At 37.7% G+C, this 23,765-nt stretch overlaps 1 protein-coding gene across 8 annotated transcripts in view; it reads right to left on the reverse strand.

The window, feature by feature from the left end:
* Dcc (DCC netrin 1 receptor) overlaps positions 1–23,765 on the reverse strand; it is a 1,103,888-nt gene that overhangs the window by 906,512 nt on the left and 173,611 nt on the right. For 4 of the 8 annotated variants that reach the window (XM_063277122.1, XM_063277121.1, XM_063277118.1 and 1 more), the window contains exon 1: positions 15,233–23,490. The exons of 3 other annotated variants lie outside the window; for them this stretch is intronic. In XM_063277122.1, coding sequence (XP_063133192.1) covers positions 15,233–15,350 — 118 coding nt within the window. In that variant the 5' untranslated portion in view covers positions 15,351–23,490. Of the gene's footprint in view, positions 1–15,232; positions 23,492–23,765 lie in introns of those variants that run through there. One more of the 8 variants, XM_063277119.1, reaches the window with a different exon arrangement.

A 23,765-nucleotide genomic window follows, 5' to 3' on the forward strand; every position in this document is an offset into this window, starting at 1 on the left:
AAAACATACTCGATGAGTAAACTCCTAACGCAACTTCAAATTAAAAGATTTCTTTCAATAATTTTTTTCATTTAGTAGTTTATTGCGATAAGGTTTCATGCTTCAGGCTTAAGTGCAATTATTCTCTCCAGTAACAAGACAATGCTGAGTCTACCTAACTACTGCTGCAAACTCTGTTTTCAGGAAATCACTGGACTTAAGTGAACTAGTCTATGGGGGGAGGGCGGCAATGGGGGGAGGGTTGGGAGGGGAACACCCATAAGGAAGGGGAGGGGGGAGGGGGATGTTTGCCCGGAAACCAGGAAAGGGAATAACACTCGAAATGTATATAAGAAATACTCAATAAAAAAAAAAAAGAGTTAATGCTTTCTTATGCTAACATTCAACAACTCTTTAAAAAGACAAAGCAGTGGCAAGTAACAAACAGTGATAGAGTTTTAAACCCCAGAGTGACCTTACCTCCCTTGAGAGTGCATTTGAAAGAAGAGAAAGAGCTATCAGTGGCACAGTGATGCAGTTCTGCTGCCTCGGGAATATCATGGAAGCTTGAGTGACACACCGGAAGTGCACCGAAATCCTGGAAATCCAGCTTGACTCAAGCTGCCACATGAAAGCAATCACATCTCCCTCTGAACCTTCGCTAAATAACTCTAGCTAATAATTGTGTGTGTGTGTGTGTATCTGTGTGTGTGTGTCTGTGTTTTGAGCTAACAAAAACTGTATGTATAACTGCTTAAGACCATAGTTAAAGAAAAACTAAGAAAGTTCATATTAAAACATTCAAAACCAAATGGCTAATTAATGCATGATTAGGAAATTACATTTGTTCCTGAAGAAAAAGATGTTTTAAAAGTTATTGCTGTATGTCAGCTTAGAAGCTTGATACTAACTGTGCATCATTCATTCATGAATTCATTCACTCAGTATACTAATTTACAGTCAGCCATGTCCTACACTTTCAATAATATGCAAAGGGAGAAGAGAAAACCAGTGTTATGAAAGAATTTGCAATCAAGGTTAAAAGGAAAGAGATGTTTATAGGAAGTTACTAGAGAGGACATATACCAAGACAAGTAGGTCACTGCATCAGAAACATCTGTACTCTAGAGAGGCATCACATGAAAAATCTTGCCCTCTCAACAGGGATCAAAGATGGGGCCACTGAATTACTTCAGAAAAAAGAGGACTGTAAGAGGTCTTAAATAACACAAAACACGAGACGGGATTTATTACATAGTGGATAATAAAGACAAAGGAGGGCCAACTAGGAGAAAGACGGGTAAAGTTGAATAGGGTGCATGAGAAAAGTACTCAGAGATGGATGTGAAATTGTCAAAACTGTATATGTACCGTTTTATTCTAAGACCATATATATGGAGAGAGAGTGAGAGAGACAGAGAGAGAGAGAGAGAGAGGAAGACAGAGAGATAGAGAAAGAGACAGAGACAGAGACAGAGACAGAGAGACAGAGACCAAGAAAGATAATAACATGAAAAAGAGTCTGAAATTCAAAGAACAAGAAGGGCATATGGAACCAATTGGAGGGAGGAAACAGAAAAACACATTGATGGAACAGATTTATCTCTGAGTTCAAGACCAGCCTGGTCTACAAAGCTCATTCTTGGACAGCCAGGACTACACAGAGAAACCCTCCCTCGAAAAACCAAATCAATAAGTAAATGAATAAGCAATCGAGTAAATAAATTATTCAGTTAAACGATTGTGAAGTATTACATGATAAGGCACCAAGAATTAAGAAAGCATGCCAGAAATATGTCTAGGGAGAAAAAGAACATGTCATCGGATTTTAAACACCTCGCAAATGAAAAGACCATTAGTATTGAAGTGACAGCAGACAAGCGAGAGGAAGGAACTACCCTAAATCTTGGGCTGTAAGCTAAGTGGGGAGAGGATGATGAAAGCATAATTTGGCAGAGATCCTAACAGCACTTAGAACCTGTTTTTGCTAAGAAAGCATTGACTTCTCAATATGCTCCATAATAACTAAACACTGGATTAAAACTTGGCACCACTGTCTTTATTTTATGTTTTCTCCCTGAGTTTGACTAAAGATGAAATAAAAATTAATGTCATAAATCTTTCCCCTTGAGTCTTCTTGTATTACAAGATAGCAGGACAGACCCTCTCCAAATAGAACACTCACTCATAAAGACCAGGCTTCACTTTGCTCCCTCAAGAAACAAGGGCCAGTTTATTTGAGCCATCTTGCACAACCAGAGCAACATAGAAGAGGACCACTACTTAATTATCCATAAGTCTTGATCCTTGTCAATTTTGTCTCTCATTAAACCTAACACTCGGGGCAGTACTTAGATCTTTGAGCCTCTTTGTTGATTCTTGTTCCATGCTGAGTTAATCTCCTTTTCTTCACCAAGACTTTTCTCCTTAACTAGCATGTTGGGATGGGTAGTTAAGAAGAGAATGGCTGAATCGAGCCATTTTCCCTAAGAAATTCTCTTACAAGCTTAGGTGTACATGTCTGGATGTGACCCGCCATGCTGGGGATGGAGGAAGTAATGTTAAATCAAATCGTTCAAATACCTCAGTGCATTATTCAACTCTGTTTATGGGAGATCTATGTTTATTTATTAGCAGGTAGAGTCAAGGGTATAAGGTCCTGTGAGTGCAACGACGAGAGTCTAAAGAAAGTGTAGAATATACATTGTTAGCCAATAAGGAGATTCAGAAAGGAAAGACAGTGGATCAGTAATCATTGTATTTGTGTACATGGTCTATACTTGAGTAGAGAAGCAAATTGTGGTATCTGGTAAGGGCATGTGTGTGCACACTTTCTTGTACATGTGCACACAGGTGAGTGTGCTGGTGCTTAAGTCCTATGGCAGTCATTGATTGCCTTTGAATGACTAACACAATGAATAGTCAGTGTCTGGAGATGAGAGCCATGGGCTAGAGCCCCTAGGAATTTGCATCTTTGTTTTCTTTGCAAATATTCCCTTTTTTCTTTGTTTTTCTTTTCTCTAAGGCCTGTCATATTTAATGAGAGGGGCTGGTTATAGAAAAATCCAAAAATGTATCCATGCTGTGGACTAGAACTGCCCCCTCTAAACTGTAATTTGCAGTCCTCAAGTTACAAATTCTGGGAGATATTTATATCCCAAAAGACGATTTCAGCAGACTTCATGTTTGCCTCCAGGCTGCAGCCTCAACAGGGACTGTTTACTTTCAGACATTGAATGGAAAACATAATTTTTATAAAGCTCATTTCCAAAAACCTACCCACAAACAGCCTATTTTTAGAACTTATGAAAGCTAATAATTTTAAATTTCTAACCCACAGCCTCTTGTTTATGTTTTGCAATCCAACTCTAAATATATCTTAGAGGAGATTTGAAACATTGCTGTATCCGTTTATTTACTTATTGCATTTATTTATTCATCAATTCCCTGAAGCAAAAGTATAGCAACATTGTTCAAAGTTTGTGTTTGTTCTGTAGATAGGAGAGGTTTTTCTCATGGTAAGATTAGGACTCAAGGAGAAGCTCAAAGTAAATAAGAGTTCATGATAGCAGCCAACCATTGAACTGAGAATGGGCTCCCCAATGGAGGAGTTAGAGAAAGGACTGAAGTAGCTGAAGGGGTTTGCAGCAACCCTGTAAGAACAATAATATCAACCAACCAACCCTTCCACCCGAGCTCCCAGGGACTAAACTACCATTTCAAAAGTGTATAGGGATGGACCTATGGCTCCAGCCGCATATGTAGCAGAGTCTGGCCTTGTGAGGCATCAATAGGAGGGGAGGTCCTTGGTCCTGTTAAGGCTCAATGCCCCAGTGTAGGGAAATGTCAGTACAGGGAGGTGGGAAGGAGGGAGTGGGTGTGTGAGGGAGCACCCTCATATAAGCAAGGGGAGGAGGGATTGGGATAGCAGGTTTCTGGAGGGGAAACCTGGAAAGGGGATAACATTTAAAATGTAAATAAAAATTCGAACAAAAGAAAATATAAAATATTAAAAGAGAGTTCATGAATAAACCCCTTCATATTATAAAAAGAATCAAATCCAGTGGTCCTATACATTATCCAAAGGAGCTCCTGTATCCTCTTATTGGCACTGTCTATATTCTGGAGAAAGAGCAGAATTACAGCGGCACTATCCTCAGTCTCAGCTTCACAAGAGGAAAATAATCAAATCTAGCTTTTTTTTTTTTAATTTTGGAAGAACATGATACTTATCAGTACAGAACTGAAAAGAGAGACAATTTTCGAGGCTGCAGAATCTCAGCAAAAAGTGTTCGGGAGACTTCTTTGGAATTAAATTTCTTGTATAAAACCTTTAAATGATTATTAAAATATGGAGCAACTTTTGACATATATATGGAATGAAAGTCTTACAGAGTTGTGAGTTGTGGAATGGAGACCAACTCTCCCCTAAATCACTCAGATTTAGATAAATTGGTATCTAGAAATTTACCAAAGATATATATATATATATATATATATATATATATATATATATATATATATCGTGACTTTGCTCCTGATCAATCTATTTCTCTTCATACCTGTTGGGAAAGATATCAAAGAAATCTGAATCTCTACGAAGTGCCTTGTCTGGGGGAAATTAAGATGTTGTGCTTAGCAGACAACCTTCTTACTGCAGGAGCAATGGTCCACCTGCTCTAGCTTCATCCTTAGCTCTCTGTATGAGACAGCCTGATGCTGGGAACAGTCTAGCTACCTTCAAGCTGCAGGGAGCTCCATGCTCCATTTACCACCGTTTGTTAGCAATGCCACTCTGGGTTCTCCTGCAGCATGCTACTGTATGTCAGAACTTGTGTTTGGAAATAAGCTGCCCATATCTTCCCACTCTAAAATTAAAATCAGCCTGTTATTGGATGTTTCAGACTCGTTCAGCCTTTCCTCTTTCTTTGTCTCTCCTTCTAAAGCACTGTCAACAAAATACCTAAAAACATTACACACTTTGCATTATATAACCAGACATTGGCTGTTTCTTACACTATATATTTTATTCTTTAAGGGCAAAAGTCAATGTTTTCCCAGTCTGTAATAGATGCTAAGAATTTGTTTAGAAAATCCCGTGTACCAATTTTCCAAAAATATATCACGTTTGCTTCAGGTAGATTGTTTTAGTTTATATGATTTCTTCTGAAAATTATTTCAGTCATTTTCTGAAAGTGTTCACTTCCAAAGAAAGCCACAGGGAAAAAAATCTAAGTTAAATCTGATTGTATAGGCACCATATAACTTTTTGGATAGCTTATCTTGTTGGACATGATTTCCACATTCAGTTATAAAGTTTTGGACAAGTTTCAGAAACTCATCCACTTCATTAGCCAGACAGGCTCTGCCTGAATACACCCAGTACAACTTCAATTCACAGAACAAAGTGAAAATGTGCTGTCTTGAATCGTCCATCACTACCTCAGCATCAGTAAGAAATAAAGACAAAGGCAAAGACTAGAACCTTATTATCCTTTCTGTAGGGTTGGTAATATTTCCAAGTCGGATGCTCCATATTCCAGATTTATTTCACACCAAGGGCAGAGGCCACAGAGTGGCAGAGTACCAACATAACCAGAAACTGTGTTCGGATATTATTCTTTGGAAAAAGACTCCACAGTCAAATGTGATGTATGATGACTGTCCCTGGTTCTTTGATTGATTATAGATTGTAATCATCTGTTCTCTTCCATGATGGAGTTGGCTGTAACTCCTCCATGCAAAGACTGATGGTGCCCTGCCCCTTCCTTTCAAAAACAACTTATGCATATTGCTGTTGAAGATAAATAACTCATTGACAGTGGGGGATGGGACAACCTGGCGAAGGAGAGGCTAAAGTTTATTAGGGACTTAATGATATATTGCATTCAATATCCAGATTCGAACTCTGTATAATGAGGTTGGACAGACCCTGTAACAAGGATGCAGTGCTGTCAGTGGATTCTTTGTCTAAAAGGATAAGAAATAGGATGACTGGGGTTTGGGATTTACCTCAGAGGTAGAGCACTTGCCTAGCAAGCGCAAGACCCTGGGTTCGGTCCCCAGCTCCGAAAAAAAGAAAAAAGAAAAAAAAAGAAAAAAGAAATAGGATGCCTTGACAAGCTAAACAGAAACTGTGTTTGTGTTTTCAAAATAATACTTAATAATTCACTTATTTGAGAAGATTAAATATCACTAATGAGCTAACTTAAGCTTAAACTGTCTTTTCAGATGGCTCTAATTATGTTCTTGAGAAAACAAGCTTTAGAGGGTTTTTTTTTTTACTTTCAGTCTGCAATGTAGTAGTTAATCATCCTTTTGCTAAATTTGTGGCCTGAGCTAAGTTAATTATTCTTTCCCAAATTCAGATATGCTTTCCACAAGTCCGGTGTCCATTAGGCTCTCAATAAATATTTGTTCAGTAAATGAATGAATCTCAATTTCTTTATCTTTGAGAGTACTATGGATGTAACTCAGACCTGGCAGTGTGGATAACTTATTTGGACAGCCAACCATTGTTGGAAGGAAAGGAAAGCTTACAGCAAATGCTCAAAGTTTCATTTTCAAGCTGAACTTATTCAAGTTAAAAAAAAAATCTTCCTGATATGTTTCCTATTGTGTTTTCCTGACTTTCTTTTAATGCATGTTTTGTTGGTAATCTATCACATCAGGGTCCAGACAATCTTCATGCCACAGTGTTGATAACATACACATCAAACATCCATTATAGTTCTTAGTGTTTTAAAAACAGAGGCTAAGCTGGTAAATAATTTAATGGAAACAGATACAGAAAGACTTTTTTCCCTACTAATCATGCTATTTCATTAAGTTTTAAGGGCATAAACACACACAATAGAATATCACTTTGTGTCTTAAAACAGACAAATGAGTGATCCACGTTGTGGCATAACTAAACCTTTAAAATGCTATGAAAGGTGAAACTGGCCAGATTACCAAGGTATAACTACAAAATGACTACAAGAGAAACAGTGCAAGGACATGGAAAAACTCTAGCACCCATGTATTTTTAGATGACTGGTATAAATACAAAATGATATACCACAGTGGAAACAGTTTGGCCATTTTTATGAACCTAGCATAAAGCTAACACATGTAAATACATTTACTTCTTTAGGCACTGACCTAAAAAATTGCTAGCTTATTTGTCACACCAAATATCTAAATATGGAAGCTCTTAGAAGCTTTAATTAAAATGTCCCTACATTTGAAGTACTGTACACGTGTTTCAGTAGGAGAATGGCTGGGTAAATGATTGCCCTTACCATAAAATACTACTCAACAACAAAACAAAAAATAGTATGAACCAGTGCCTTATACAGCAACCTGCGATCTGCAAAAAAAAAGTATAATAAGCAAAATAAATTCAAACACAAAAGGGTAAGCACCATGTTTATCCTGTATTATATGATGAAGTTTTGTAATGAATGGGAAAATGTTAGCCAGAATAATAATGTGTATGTTGAGGATGGGAGGATATCAAACAGAAACATAAGAGCCCTAAAACCTAAGGATAGTTATGATATTCTTATATTTTGTATATTCAATAGGCATACACATTTATGTATATGTATATAAATTATGTATATATATATATGTGTGTGTATGTGTATGTATGTATATTATACACAGATATATGTATGAATATATGACATATATTTGTGTATATATATATATATATATGAATGAGTAAAAGAAATCTTGAACACCCTGAATAGATTGGATATTGTGTTCATGTCCAGACCCTGGTTATCATATGGAATGATAAGGATTAGGGTATTATCACTGATGGAAATCAGAAGAAGGGCTAAGAACTTTCCAGTAACATTTTTACAATAGCATTTGAATTGAATCAGGAACAATTTCTACTAAATATTTTCAAAGGCTATACATTGTTTGATCCTATTTCCTTGTCCAGAATTGACAAATGCGTATGGACAGAATTAATGGATTAATGGAACCAGGGCCGTGTGAATGGGAGTGACAGATAATGGATATAATGTGTCTTCTTAGAATGGAGAAAGTGTCCTATATTCACATAGCAAATTGTTCAGTGTGGTGTGTGTGTGTATATATATATATATATGTATGTATATATATATATATATATATGTAATCATTGACCAGTGCACATTAAAGGTGTGTATTTTATGTTAGGTTAATTATGTTTCAACTTTCTATCATTTTGGGTTCTAGGCTTTAGAAGGTAGCCAAAAAGTCAGCAGAAAAACAAGATACAGCAAGTCACTCTTTCACCACTGATTACCATCCTGTGGGTGAGAAACACACCTACTTTCCTCACTTTTCTCTCAATGAATTAAGCCATGTGTATAAAAAAATAAACACTTCCCACACACAGGGCAATCAACAGCGACTCAGTTTCAGCCATTGCCTTCCCACTGAAAATCATATGAACACAAAAGTGAAACTCAGAATGTCTTAAAATTATGATTCATCTTGTATAAAACGATTTCTTGACCTAACTAGCATCAATTATATTCTGTGTTTTGAACCATTCACTGTGCAGATCAATTTGTAATAATGGGCCACGTTATCAAAATTACTTCAATGAAACTGACTTACAATGACATTTAACCTGACCAGTTTCTACAATTATAACAAACACAAGTTATCAAGAGAATGGATGCATTCCATCATAGTCTAATATGAACAAATTATGATCATCTAATCATGAACACAGAGTTTATGTTTCTGTTTTGTTTTAATTTCCTTTAAATCCTACATTAAACATTTTTATTGTTTCATTGAAGAAAGTAGGATAATCCTTGGATTAGATTAATATCTATGCACAACCTCCAGTTGAAAGCATAGCCACTTCCCTCAAAACAATTCAGATATGTTGGAAGTTTGGCCGTGACATTGAGGTTATATATGTCACTATGAAGACTTCAGTGATTGCTCTCCTGTTTTTATTCTGCAAGGTGTAAGAGCAGAGGTAACTATGGAGACAAGAGTGGGAAAAATAATTGCATTTGATAGTTTGTTAGATTAAGAAATTTACTTTTTTGCCCATTGTTTTATATTTACTATTTGTTTGCTTATTTTGATAGAGTATAAGAGCTGTATTGAGCTTGAGAACCCCAGAGGGACTTTCCAGGATTAAGTATAGGTTCTTAGCTCCAGAGAAACTGATGATACAAATGGACAGAATAAACTATATAGAGGAAGAAGGAAGTTGGGTGTCAAGGGAGGTGCGCGGAATACTCTAAGATAGCACTAAATTGAGCAGAGTTCATGAGCCAAGGACATAAAGATAGAAGAAATCATGTGCAATTAAAAGGAAAGCACATTAAACCAGTAAGGCTAGACAGGCTGTACATCAGGGGGAATAGATTTCAGCTGTCTCGTTTAGGAAGGCGAGCCTTGTGATATATTAAGAACCTCTATGGGAAAATATGCTTGATATTTTTAATGTTTTAAACGCCAAATCCCAACCATCTTGTAATGAATATATTGCCCTACTTTTAAACATGTTTAAAACAGTTTATCATTTGACTATCATATTTCTCTATTTATTAAAGCAAGTGTTCAACGATTTACTCTGGCAAATGTGAAGAAGAACCTTAGCCATTTCCAGTCTGCTTTTTGGGTAGGATTTATAGTGGCTTCTTGCACTCCTGGATCCAAGCAGAGGAGGGGCTTAGGTTTACAGGGTTTATATGAACCACACATCACAAAGGAAGTTTGCAGAGCCTGTTAGTACACATCATTAAGACAACTCAACTGCTCAAAGGCAGACCTGGTAATTGTCAAGAAGAGAGAGAATAGCTTATACAGATATCAGCTGCTTCCTGGATGAAGGGCAAGCACCTAGAAGTCTACCCTGGTGATTCCGAAGTGATTCTTCATTCTGACGTGAAACTAAGAAATACACTGGTGTTAGAGAACACTGCACCCTATTGTCATCGGAGTCTCGCTTGTTGAAATATCAGTGGTGTTGTTTTGTTTTCATGTCCAGGATCATCTACACAGAGATTTTATACAGATCATTTTCTATCTATTTTGAAGAAAACAAAGCATAAGGGAATAATTGAGAATAATGTTATGGGAAGCTGTCCGTGCTCTCCTTCTGCTGTGTTGTTCCCCAGTATTTGGAACAAGTAAGCTAGATCTGAAGATTAGCCTGTTTGGGAGCGCTGCACTCTGAATATGTCTTTGTATACCAGATAGTGTTTTTCATAATAAAATACAGTTAAGTGCACCATTCTACATTTTTGAAGCTTAATTATTCTCCTATTAAAATGGTATTTTTAATCCAAATTATATGGTAGAGTAGAAAAATCATTGCACTTAAGAATGCAAATTTTATTTCTCTGTTGTAAATATTTCCTAGGTGTCATTTATCAAGTTTCTTTATATGAAATACCTCTTCTGTTTTCAGGATAAAACCAATGTGTACTAAATTACTTTGCCTATATCAACCGACCTGATCCACCAGAGCTCCAAGGGAATAAACCACCAACCAGTGAGTACACATGGAGGAACCTATGGCTCCAGCCACACATGTAGCATAGGATAGCCTTGCTAGATCTCAATGGGAGGAGAAGGCCTTGATCCTGTGAAGATTCATTTCCCCATTGTAGAGGAATGCCAGGGCATTGAGATGGGAGTGGGTGGTTGAGAGTGGAAACATTCTCATAGAAGCAGGAGGGAAGAGTGCATGGGAGAGGGGGAAAAGGGAATAATATTTGAAATGTAAATACATAAAATATCCAACAAAAATACAATTTAAAAAAGGCACAACTATGTTTAATATTCTACAAGCTCATGATTGTGGAGAAATGAAATGTTACAGATTAAGCTTCCACATTGCCTTGGCTCTCTTTAGTTCCCATAACATCCATGCATTCCTTATTTCGTATATGATGCTGCAGCTAACATTCCTTTAACTGCCATGATGAAAACATTCTATGGAGTGTTTTTCCCAAGCCACTAACTTCCACCAGTCCAGAGGCAAAGAGTCATCGTACAGCAGTGTCATCATATCCCATCTAGCAGCTACAGCAGAGCTTCAACTCTCTGTTTTGTAACCCTACTGCTTTGTTCTAACTTTTACCTGATAGGCCCATCAGTCATTTGGTAAATGTTGTGATTTCTAACTTTCACTTTGTGACTATAAAAAGTTCATGCATCTATACTGTGGTGAAACATGTCAATCAAAGCAACTTTAGTTGCTAGGCAATCAATGGTCATTCATATTTGGCTCGGGATAGATTATCTCTCATTCCCTCTGGGACGAGGACTGCTTTGCACTTATACTTACCAAAAAATTCCTATTTTCAATGCAAAACTTGAGAGTTTCTTATATAGAGATAATATCTCTGCCTACAAAACCCTGTAATGAGAAAGCAGTGGGAACAGGACCCAAAGTCGGACCTTGATAAGAGCTCATACATCTCCATTCCAATTCATTGCACATCTTGCTAAAGGACTCAGTGAGTCATTTGGCCACTAAAAGCTTTATGTTCCACATCCCAAAGCATTCCTGTCTCATATATGTGTCTGTGTACTTTTGCATGTATGTGTCCTTGCATATTTATGTGTATACATACATATGTACATATGTGTGCAATCACATGTAGTGGATATATTTGTATATATGGGTATGTTCCCTGTGTGTGTATATGTGCCTTAGTGTATAGAAAACATGTGGCATATTTCACATGACAATTCTTATGTAGTAAACATCTTATACAAATGAAAAACGTGTGTATATATTAAATTTCCTGTAAATTACGAGCTATCTAAAACACAGTATGTTCCTTTTCCTGTCTTTGATTTGCATTATGCTATAATATGAATATCTTTTGAATTTAAAAATATATACAAGATTTCCCTTTTAGCTGCATTAAGATTTTGACTTTTTCATATCACTATAACTTCCTATTAGAAATTTTCTTTGATGAAAATTTTCATCTGATTGGAGAGATCATGGACATATTCCAGAATGATGAATAGGGTAGGCAAAGAGACCACCTTCTAAGAATCACACAATAGAATTCTCTGTGGTGGACATATTATAATCGTTTTATCTGTGGGTGACTTTGGTAGATAAAAAATCCAAGTGTGGATACCTTCTATGCACAGAATATGATCAGGAATAATTCTACACCAAGTCCTTAAATTAAATGACCATAACAAATCAGGCTCCCAAACAAAGGAAAACATATAAGAAAGGATTTAGAAAAAATCTAAATGGTTATGAAAAATTGTGGATATGATTCTATGACAAACAACTATTTTATATGGCTGTGAGAGTAGGAATGTGGTTACTGGATTTTTACCTAGAGTAAATAGGCACAATCCTGATTAGTAATTAATTGCTATAGACATTCATATTTACTCTTGAAAACCAATAATATTGTGTATATATGTATATATATATGTGTGTGTGTACACATACTTATATAATTTTATTAGTCTTCAATAGCAATACTGAATATGTATATATACACATAAATTTATATATATGCATATGGTTTCCTTTTATGAAACCAGGTGTAAAGGTCAGAATACCCATAGCTTGATCAGTGTCAGATCAAAGTCATTTAGTGTGTTTATAATTTGTCTCAACTTGGAGACAGCTGATTGATAGAATTGAACATGTGAGACAAGTGTAGCCAACCCCTGTGTCAGTAAGTGGAACACCTGTACCCAATGATCATTACAATTTGTCTTAGTCACTGCACCAATCATCTCCTCTCCTGGCAGAAACCCCGATGGACTTAGAATAGTAGACAGAACATGGAGTAAGCAAAAAGTTTCAGTGAACACCAACCCAGCAAGGGTGTTACTTATAAACCGAGTGAATAGAAAAAAAATCAGACAGACAGACAATGAGTAGGGGTCAAACTAATGGGCATCTCTGTTGGTGCACAGTGAACTCTTGCTCCCAGGGGATTGGCTGCATAAGGTTCAGGAGGCCTGACAGATGGTAAATGTTGATGTCCAGACTCTGTGAGTCTGTTGGTAAGTATTATTATACCCTGTCTTGTTTAAAACCTGGATGTACAATTTTTAAGGTCCAACTAGTAAAAAAGGAAGGAAAAATAAAAAGGGACAAAGCTGAAATCCTTAGATCCTTGTATTCATTTACATCTTTATAATAAATCTCTCATTTCTCAGATCAATGAGGTATGTCTCTATTCTAAGCATCAGAGCAAACATATGCCACTATAATGGGTATGCATATATATGGATACATACAAATATGTGCATACACACACACACACATACACACACACTACATTTTCCTTATTTCTGAAGAAAGATGTTCTAGCTTATGCAGTGTTTCAGAAAAACTAATGAAAGAAATAAAATGAAAGGTGAGATCTATCTACCTGTCATATATGATACACACACACACACACACACACACACACACACACTGTCCATGCTAAACAGCAACCTGCTTTGTGATTACACAAGAATTCTTACAGATTTTCAATCGCGTGGGTTTGTATTTTAAGTTAGCAACAAGATTCTCCACTATATTTGCTGTAGTGAGGAGTACCAACAAGGTTTAGAGCTAAGCAAATCAGTGCTTCATCCTGGTCTTTGCAAAAGCAAGCCAATTTCTTTTACTGAACCCTTGTAACAAAGGTAAAATGGGATGCCTGGAAAAATCATTTTGTGAAAATAAGGCAAAGCCCCCAAGGACCACCCTTTGCCCTTCCTCGCCAGAGTTGGCAACTCACACATATTCTTGACCTAATGACCTAGTGCATGTCAAATAGGGAGAGTAATTTCATTTTCTTGAAAATTCTTTTTACCGGCCACACGTAGAACAAAATTAACCTTAGGACAATGTGGGTGTGCGAAGAAAATGGAATAGCTGAGTGTTTGTATAACAGTAGTGATGGTATTTGCAGATCCTCTCCATGCTGACAGGAGTGCTCACTCCTTCCACATGAACATATTAATGGCTTAAACTGCTCCGTGTGTAAACATTAACACACTCATTTAGCAATCGCTGACCTCTACATTCTCCCACCCCCCCCCCCGTTTGCTTTCATCCTTGCCCCATAGATAACATATTGGGGTAAAACTACACCATTTAATTGCAATTCAGGTTAGTAAGTACTCAAACATATCATCCATAAATCATGACCAATAAAACATTTTCAACCGTTTGCTCATTGGTAGAACCATTCGCAGCACCTCTATGATCATGTAAGCACCATTGACGTTTTGTGAGCTCATGCACAAAACACACTTATTTAGAGACAGTGTTTGTTTCTTCTTAATCACATCCCCCAGCAGATTGAACATGGCGTATAGATACATTGCAGTAGAGTTGAAAGGGAGGAGAAGAAATTGCTGTAGATCTACTACTACCCTTCTCATGGCAAGACATCTCTCGGTTGATTGTTTTCTTCACCACATGTGGAGCAGAATCATTTGCTATGTGGCTCTTTGTTAATCCAGGTAGATGGAAGCAGTAAAAGCCTTAAATTATACACCTATCAGAATGATGTTATCATGACTGCCAATTTTGCAAAAGGGTTTCCAGTGAGCTTTATTTTGCTTAATGGCAAAGAGTGTATTGATGTGCCACATCTGGTATTTAAATGGTGCCTCCTGCAGATCATATTAGATTTGGGGTGACATTCATAAACCGATAAGGGAAAGTATCTTTTATGAAACTAATACAGGCAGAATAGCTTGCCTTATCCCTCTTTCCACATCACCGCCAAAATACCGATCTATGAAATAAATCTGTATTAATGTGTGTACATTTGAGCTTAAGTGAGTGTGTAAATGGATATTCAAGTCTATAACTCAGTAGGAAATTAATTAGAAGCCCATGTTCTTCAGTGATTATAGAGAGGTTGTACTTAAATAATACTGACTTAATACTGACTTGCGTTTAAAGTTTTCAAATATATTCAGGAAAATTACCCCATTATCCCCCTTAAATAATACTCAGGGATGGCAGCCTAAATCCACAGAGGAAAAAAGTAAGACTTACTTATGATGGCTAAAGATAGTTCTGCCTCAAATCCAGAGCTTCTGTATTTTATGTCAGTGTTCATTATGTGGACCAAAGAGAGACTCATTAATATCAGAGTGTATTGAGGTGGAACATACCAACTTCCAAGTCTTCCTTACTACTCAGCGAAGTACCTGAAAAGCTTGTCATGGTATATTGATGGTGGCTAATATTTGTTTCTTTGTGAGCACTGACAGTAATAGCGCTTGATGGGATACCTACACTGGAATGCTGGTAGCCATCTGTGTGCTTTTCTTGTTTTTCTGTAGAGAGCGGCGCGGCGAAACAAAGATGGCGCCGACATCCAGCCTTGTCTGGATATAAACGACTTACTGCGCATGTGCAGGCTTGTCCCCTTGCTAGGGCTCCCTCTAGTGGTGAACAGCGGTACTGCACATGTGCGGTTTATTCACCAGGTGTTAGTTGACCGTTAATATGCTAATGAGGTGATTCATTCTCCGCCAATCCCTGGAGGACAAGTAGTGGGGTGATCCAAGCCCCACCAATCCCTGAGAGATAATTAGCATACCGTTGTCTATATAAGCCGAGCGATTTTGCTGCTCGGGGTCCCTGTTCAAGAGAGCTGTAACACTAAGAAGAGCTGTAACACAGTAAAGGCTTGCTCGCAGAAGAATCCTGTTGCCGCGTGTCGTTCTTGCTGGCGGGACATTGGGCGCGCGACATTTTTCTGTTTCTGTTTTCTCTCTACTAGCCTTCCTTTACCTCTCTCCATCAAACCTGCTAGAAACTCTGCTCCATGCTGAGCTAAGCTTCTCTCTCCTTGAGCACTGCCTTAGGACACATCCTTCAACTTGTCCTAACTCACGCATTAAAGTTTCCTTCAAAAACAATAGTCTCTCTGAAACTTCCAGACAAGAAGAATAAATATATGAATTCTGTTTAACAGGAGATGTCTTCATGGCAATTGTGATGCTGTATTAGCAATAAAGTTATGTAATTTAAAACCCTATTCTCATACATTTTTTACTTGGATTTATGCTATTACAGTAAGCAGAAATCATGGTTTTGAATTGATACATGAGCATCATAAATATAGCATAGCTCAAAAAAAAACACACAACAGAAGTTAAGGAGAGAGGTCATCTTCTCTCCTTTTCATCCATCACTGCTACGTCTTCTTAATCTCACTGTTTCTCTGTCCTTGTTGACATCATTCTAAGGAGTTAATTCATCTCTGACAAGAACTATTTTTTTCATTCGTAGCTTACTCTTCCATCTATTTGTTACCAAGTATCTAATTCCCAATCAGCATTCCATTAGAAACTAGTATCCAGCATAAAGGGACTAATAAGAAACAAATGTGGTCCTTTCTCTCTCCTCTCCACCTGGAGAAGTTGCATGGCCCCTCCAGAACATAGCCTAAAGTCATGAGCAATCTTTGACTGTAATGTCCATGGCCTGAGAGATGAAGTGAACATTCGACTATATCTTAGTAACTTCAAGTAGATGAAGCTAGTATTGGAATAAAATTATCATATCGTGTAGTTCCAAATTTATAAATTAATCATTGTTAATAAACTACAAAGTTTCAAAAGGCCGAATCTCCATTTATCAAAGTGTTTCTAAAAAGTTGAAACAAAATTATACCAATGATCATAGGAGGAATGGGGGCTTGTCAAAGTGTTTGTGATAATATTTCACAGAAGAATAAATACCATGAATCAACAAAATCGTCATTTATTTATCAATTTATTTATTTCATTCTAAAGTTATTTTGCATACCAGTACTTCTAGAAAGTTTCCTTAAAATTCTTTTATGTTTAAATAAAAGTATTCTGCATATGAACATGGTACCCTTCAAAGACTGCTTTTTGCTTCTTTGTAGGAATCTTAATTCTTAATTTTGCCTTAGTTCCAAAGAATATCAAAAAAGCAATGATGTGTTACATTTTCAGAAGCTAGTTGACTGATAATCTTTATCTAAAGTGCTATGACCTAAGTAAGTTATTCTATAATTGTTTGGACATAAAAGAGACTTGTGTAACAACATTCTGCATTTATGTCTGATGGCAAGGCACCAGCAGCAGACAATCAAGCAAGGCTGTAAATCTATTAATTGAGAAGAGAGGCAGACATTTATCTCATTAGTTCATATTCATGTGCTTGTCCTTAGACAAGTAAGTCAACATCTTAAAACTATGGAATTTTCTGTTTTCTTTACATTGGGTTCAAAAGACACATTGCTTACTAAATGATAATTCCAAATTCTTAATAGCTTGGATAAATGAACTTTAAAATATAATTATAAGTTAGCAATCTCATGCCAAAATTCTGTCAGTGGCGTATAAATTAGCATGAACATATGCTAATGCATAATTCACCATTTGCAACAGAGTTTTGTTGAAAAATTGATGAAAATTCATCAAAGAGCATTTCTAGATTAAGTTGCCCAATAAACAAGTAACTAGAGGCATTCAAATGTGGAGTTAATATGGCTTCTGAAATAAACCTTTGTGCACCTTGCAAGGTTGTTATGCAATGTATTTAAAATTACATTTATTACCCATAAGCATGGGGTTCTACACTTAAGAGCTAATTGGGAATGAATTGAAAGGTCACCTTGCTCAAATTGTCCACAAACCACCTGCAGCAAATTTGCTTATCTGCTTATTGAAATATAGCTATATCTATATCATTCATATATACATATATATATATATATATATATATATATATATATTCCCATTTAGGAGATTCTAGAATCAAAATATCTATTAGAAGATTAGAAATTTTCATTATCCTTCAAATATCCTAGCAGCTTCTTAAATTTTATAAGGGCAAGATCTAAGCATCTACACATAAGAAACTGAAGCCCCTTTATTTGAGGCCATTAAAACACACTGGAGAAGGATAATGGACTCAAATATGTACCCATATTCCAAAGGCAGCACCTGCCCTCTGTATTTAAAAACCAGTAAATGAATAAGCATGTTAAGTACAGGGGAACAAATGGTTCTATCTCAGTGTCACTAGGATACTTTTAGTTGCTGCCACAGCTTGTACATGATTACCACATGCCAGGTCCAGTTCTCAGCTCTGGAGCACAATAATTTATATCCCAGTCACATCAAACATCACAAGCAAGTGTGAATTGATCCCCAGCTTATAAATAAGCAAATGGGCACTCAAAGTTGTAAGTGACCTGGGCCATTGGGTTTGGACTTGCCACTTCCTTAACTCTATCTCTTTCAAATATTATTTCTAAGTATGTCTTGACATAAAACTTAAGAAGACACAGTTTCTTTTGAGGTAGAAGAGAAATACAAAATAACTGCTTAAAATCTACATCTACAGAAGATAAACAATTTCCCCTTTCACATGTATGAATGAATACACTTTATTTAATGGCACATTCTTCAGACCAGCCACTCAGTAGGTGTGTCAGACTATGATTAATATTTCCAGTAGATTTCTGTCTTTGAAAGGGTGGTGAAGTAGAAATTGAAGTGGACTAGGAGTTGGATTAACAAGTTCCACATAGACATAGTGAAAACATGCACATGCTTACCAAGAAGATTCTATTGAAAGGACAGATGGTGATGATGAGGATATCCTCCTTTGGTTAAGTAACAAATATATATTTGTGTCAAATAATTGACACCAGCAACAGAGAGCAGTAAGCATATCATGGAAATGACCATCTATATAGGGTTTATATACAGTTCTTAAAAAAGTCAATATAATGTGCTAGTATGGAGATCATAGCACTACTATTCTGGAGCATTAGAAACATTTGCTCTAGAAAATCAGATACTGACCAGCTCATAAGCTCTGCAAGAGGCAGGCACCCTTGGATGACTAGCAATCAGTCAACCCTACATGCAGACAAAATTAAAAATATCTATTCATCTCCAGCCTTGGAAGAGCTCTCTCCATCTCAGGACTGTTCGGGTGTTTGTTTGTTTGTTGTTCTATTTGTTTGTTTTTGTTGTTATTGTTGTCATGGATTGCTAAATAGAAAAGCTATAACTTCTGCTGTTCTAAGAAAATTAGAGAAGCCAAGACATGAGATACACTCTAGGCATTTTCTTCCCTTATAAAGATAATTTCTTGTCCACTGTGCAAAAGCATTCACCTACCAAGAAAAAGCTATTGGCCAATGAACTCAGATAGGACTGGAAGGTGGGATCAATCGGAAGATTATGAGGTTGAATCAGACATAGAGAGATTCATCTAGACACAGAGGAAGAACATCACATGAAACTGAGGACCAGGTAACTAGCCACGTAGCAAGATGGTGAAAAGAATAAATGGGATTATTAGATTGTGATCTATACAAAGAATAGTCCCAAGCTACAGCCTAAACCTTTATTTACAAATATAATTAAGCCTCAGAGTCTTCATGGACAGGTAATCCCACTTACATGTAAAGAATCCCAGACATAATAGGAATTATCCAGATGCCTGACATCCTGTTTCCATTGTTGTTGCTATGCTATTTATTCACAGTGTAACAGACACGATAGCTTCTACAACATCTTTACTGAATAGACTGGTTAAAAATCTCCACAGAACCAGAAGATTCACGACAATATAAATTTAATCAAATCCCACCACTTTCTGTGTTCTTTCCTGGTAAATTGGCTTTATCTTCTGATTCTTGCTTTTCCCACTCCATCATCTGCCAAGTCTCATTGAGATTTGCTCACACGTCTTAACAGTAAAACTAGCAAAGGTGGTGTAACTACAACAAATTGTTGAAGTACAGTACGGTTTCTTATCCATTATCCCAAACTTCTGTCTTAGTTAGGGCTTTGGTGCTATGAACAGACATCATGGCCAAGGCAACTCTTATCAGGACATTTACTTGAGGTTGGCTTGCAGGTTCAAATGTACAGTCTGTTTTCATGAAGATGGGAGCATGGAAGCCTGCAGGCAGGCAAGGTGCTGATGGGACTAAGAACTCTTCCTCTTCATCTGAAGGCTGATAGGAAAATACTGGTTTCCAGACAGCTAGAGAGAGTGTCTTAAAGCCCACACCCAGAGCAACACACTTCCTCCAACAAGGCCACACCTGCTCCAACAAGGCCACACCTACAAAGAGTACCACTCTCTGGGCCAAGCATATTCAAACCACCACATTTCCACACAAGCATGCACTTTAGTGGGTACCACCTCCTTTCAACATCTTCTCTTTAAAACTCATGCCAATGTTAATGATCCCATTCCTATCATCTACAAGCCAATTCCCTTTTCTTTATTCTATTCAATCCTAGTCCTGACTGTCCCTTACTAATTTCATGCTTTCAATGGATATATATATATATATATATATATATATATATATATATATATATAGTCATTCCAAGCCAGATGGCTCCGCAGACTGAACATGTAGCATTGTCTCTCCGGAAGCTAAAAGATGACTTAGTTCCTAGAAGGACGAAAGGTAGGCCTCCAATCTGCCAAGGACAATCTTGAGTTGTCCTGTGTTAGTGCATTCAAATATGCATGGGGAGTTAAAAGGCATAGCACCATTCAGAAAGTATTCATTATTTAAAAAGGAACATTCTCCACAAGTATGTTCACCTGATACTGATAATGTGGATACTGTGATGGAGTTCCATCTCCTATGATCATGCTTCAGCTTACAGGATGTGGTTATAATTCCCTGGAGTTTGTCCCCGGTCACACACGAATAGAAACTTCTCATGTTTTCAAAGATGATTAAAAGCGAGCATAGATTTTCCTAAAGACAATCAAAAGAAAAACAACTGCAGGGATCCCATCACTTCTCATCCCTGGCCGTGTTGTCATTCTCAGCTTATGAGGGAAGAATGGTCCAAACAATTGTCACAGACTTTCCTTTCGCCAATGTCTATACACAGAGAAAGAATCACAGTGAGAGCTAAAAGAAATATGTGCAACAAGGGTCTCTTTCCACTAGTGTTCGAGTCAGCTGCTGTATTGAGCTTTTCTAGAAACTGGTAGACTCGTATTTGTAAGTTCCTTAAGGCACACATAGGCGGGACAATTCATTCTCATTCTCATGGCTGCCACACCACATGTGGAGAGTTTGCTTGGCGACTCTTCAGGGAGTCATTGAAGGTTTGTTCACACAAAGCTGGCCGACCAACACCATTGACGCACACCCCCCCCCCCCCGACACTTTGTTTTCCTTGCTTGGAACACACTGCTTTTCTCTAAGAACTACTGAAATCTGCAGAGTCCAAATTCTGGCTTCTGTCTTTTGTGAGACACCTATCTAGCCAATCCCAGCAAATGTCAATATTTTTGTTTGGAGAAATTACTGCCTTACAGAGTACGTGTAGAATTTTACATGTTTCCTCTGCTTCTAGCCTATGGATTTATAACCCTTGGATGTATTCATATTATTTTAATATGTTTTTGCTTAGAAACATACGTGTATAAATGTATATATGAACATCATTTAGATGTTTAATATACACATGCCTCCACATGTGGGTGCACAGGCACAGACACATGTAAAAAATTTTATCAAATTATAAAATGGATATCCAACATTATGAAAGTATTTACCTCAATTAGTTTTTCTGCCACAGATTAAAAACTGGTCTTAGAAAAATCTGAAGTGCCTTGCTAAAGTAATATTGAAAAGGCAACATGCTAACAAACAAGGAAAACATAGAAACAGATGACACAGAATGAAAAAAATGTGTGGATAAAAGGATACTAATGAGTTCCTTTGAAGATGGAAACCACTGCTTTAGATTTCATTTGGATTTTAATCTCACATTTTAATCTCATACATGAATAGACCAGGACTCTAACATATTCAATGGCGTATTTAAAGTATTAAAACTAATAAGAGTTGTGATTGAATCAGAATCCAGAGTCTGTCTTTCAGTCCTGGCTTTATCATGCGAAAGCTGTCTTTCCTATTGTGGAGGTGTTCAGAGTTTCTTAATCACTTCACAGAGCGTCCAAAAGAATTGTAACTGGTGACCTGTCTCTTTCCACCTGTTTATATGACAGATAAGCTACGTTTCATAAATGAATATCGTCAAGAGAGCCCACTTTTCACAACCTTGCTATTGTGAAAGGCAGTATGTGGAAGGACACAGGATATTTGCTATTATTTTACCTCATACCAGAGAGACTGAGAATGTCACGGAATAGCATGACTGGCCATTTTGAGAGTGCATGCCTTCTGATTGGCGCAAGGACTCAGGAACTGAGGACAGAAGGATCTCAGCAGTTCATTTTGAGTCTCTAGGTTTCTCCGTTGATTGCATCATTGTGGTCCTGCGTCCTAGATAGATATTCTCACTAGCTAGATACTGCTTTTTACTGAAGAATCATCTAACCTTAATGTTAATACTCAATTTATTATTTTCCTTCCTTCCTTCTTTCTCTACAAGAACACATGATTCGCCGTTAGCAGGGAATTGAGCTCATTTGTAGCCGGATAGTAAGCTGGCCATTATGGGACTCTTCGGATACTGTCTCATTCCTTAGCTCCATCCTGATCACACAGAGCCGGGGCACAGCAGAGACTTTAGACGAAAGGTAGATCAATGAACATACTCCTATCCATCATGTGGGGAGCATTTATCTGACTCAAAAATCTTGCTTTAAAAATATTTATGCAGCTCTCTGCTCCCAGACCCCGTGGGAAAGAGACCTCACCGCCTGGTCAGGTGGGCACTCCTGAGGCTGCAGAGCGGAAGACACCACCAACACTGCCCACCCCTGCCCACATCCCTAGCCCAAGAGGAAACTGTATAAGGCCTCTGGGCTCCCGTGGGGGAGGGCCCAGAAGCGGCAGGACCCCTGCCTGAGACACCGCCGGAACCTGAAGGAAACAGACCGGATAAACAGTTCTCTGCACCCAAATCCCGTGGGAGGGAGAGCTAAACCTTCAGAGAGGCAAACAAGCCTGGGAAACCAGAAGAGACTGCTCTCTGCACACACATCTCGGACGCCAGAGGAAAACACCAAAGGCCATCTGGAACCCTGGTGCACTGAAGCTCCCAGAAGGGGCGGCACAGATCTTCCTGGTTGCTGCCGCCGCAAAGAGCCCATGGGCAGCACCCCGCGAGCGAACTTGAGCCTTGGGACCACAGGTAAGACCAACTTGTATGCTGCAAGTGACCTGCCTGCTGAACTCAAGACACAGGCCCACAGGAACAGCTGAAGACCTGTACAGAGGAAAAACTACACGCACGAAAGCAGAACACTCTGTCCCCATAACTGGCTGAAAGAAAACAGTAAAACAGGTCTACAGCACTCCTGACACACAGGCTTATAGGGACAGTCTAGCCACTGTCAGAAATAGCAGAACAAAGTAACACTAGAGATAATCTGATGGCGAGAGGCAAGCACAGGACCCCAAGCAACAGAAACCAAGACTACATGGCATCATCGGAGCCCAATTCTCCCACCAAAACAAACATGGAATGTCCAAACACACCAGAAAAGCAAGATCTAGTTTCAAAATCATATTTGATCATGATGCTGGAGGACTTCAAGAAAGACGTGAAGAACTCCCTTAGAGAAACACAGGAAAACATTAATAAACAAGTAGAAGCCTACAGAGAGGAATCGCAAAAATGCCTGAAAGAATTCCAGGAAAACATAAATAAACAAGTAGAAGCCCATAGAGAGGAGACACAAAAATCCCTGAAAGAATATCAGGAAATCATAAATAAACAAGTAGAAGCCCATAGAGAGGAGTCACAAAAATCCCTGAAAGAATTCCAGGAAAACACAATTTAACAGTTGAAGGAATTAAAAATGGAAATAGAAGCAA

Source organism: Rattus norvegicus, chromosome 18, assembly GCF_036323735.1.
Source record: "Rattus norvegicus strain BN/NHsdMcwi chromosome 18, GRCr8, whole genome shotgun sequence".
NCBI classification, from domain to species: Eukaryota; Metazoa; Chordata; class Mammalia; order Rodentia; family Muridae; genus Rattus; species Rattus norvegicus.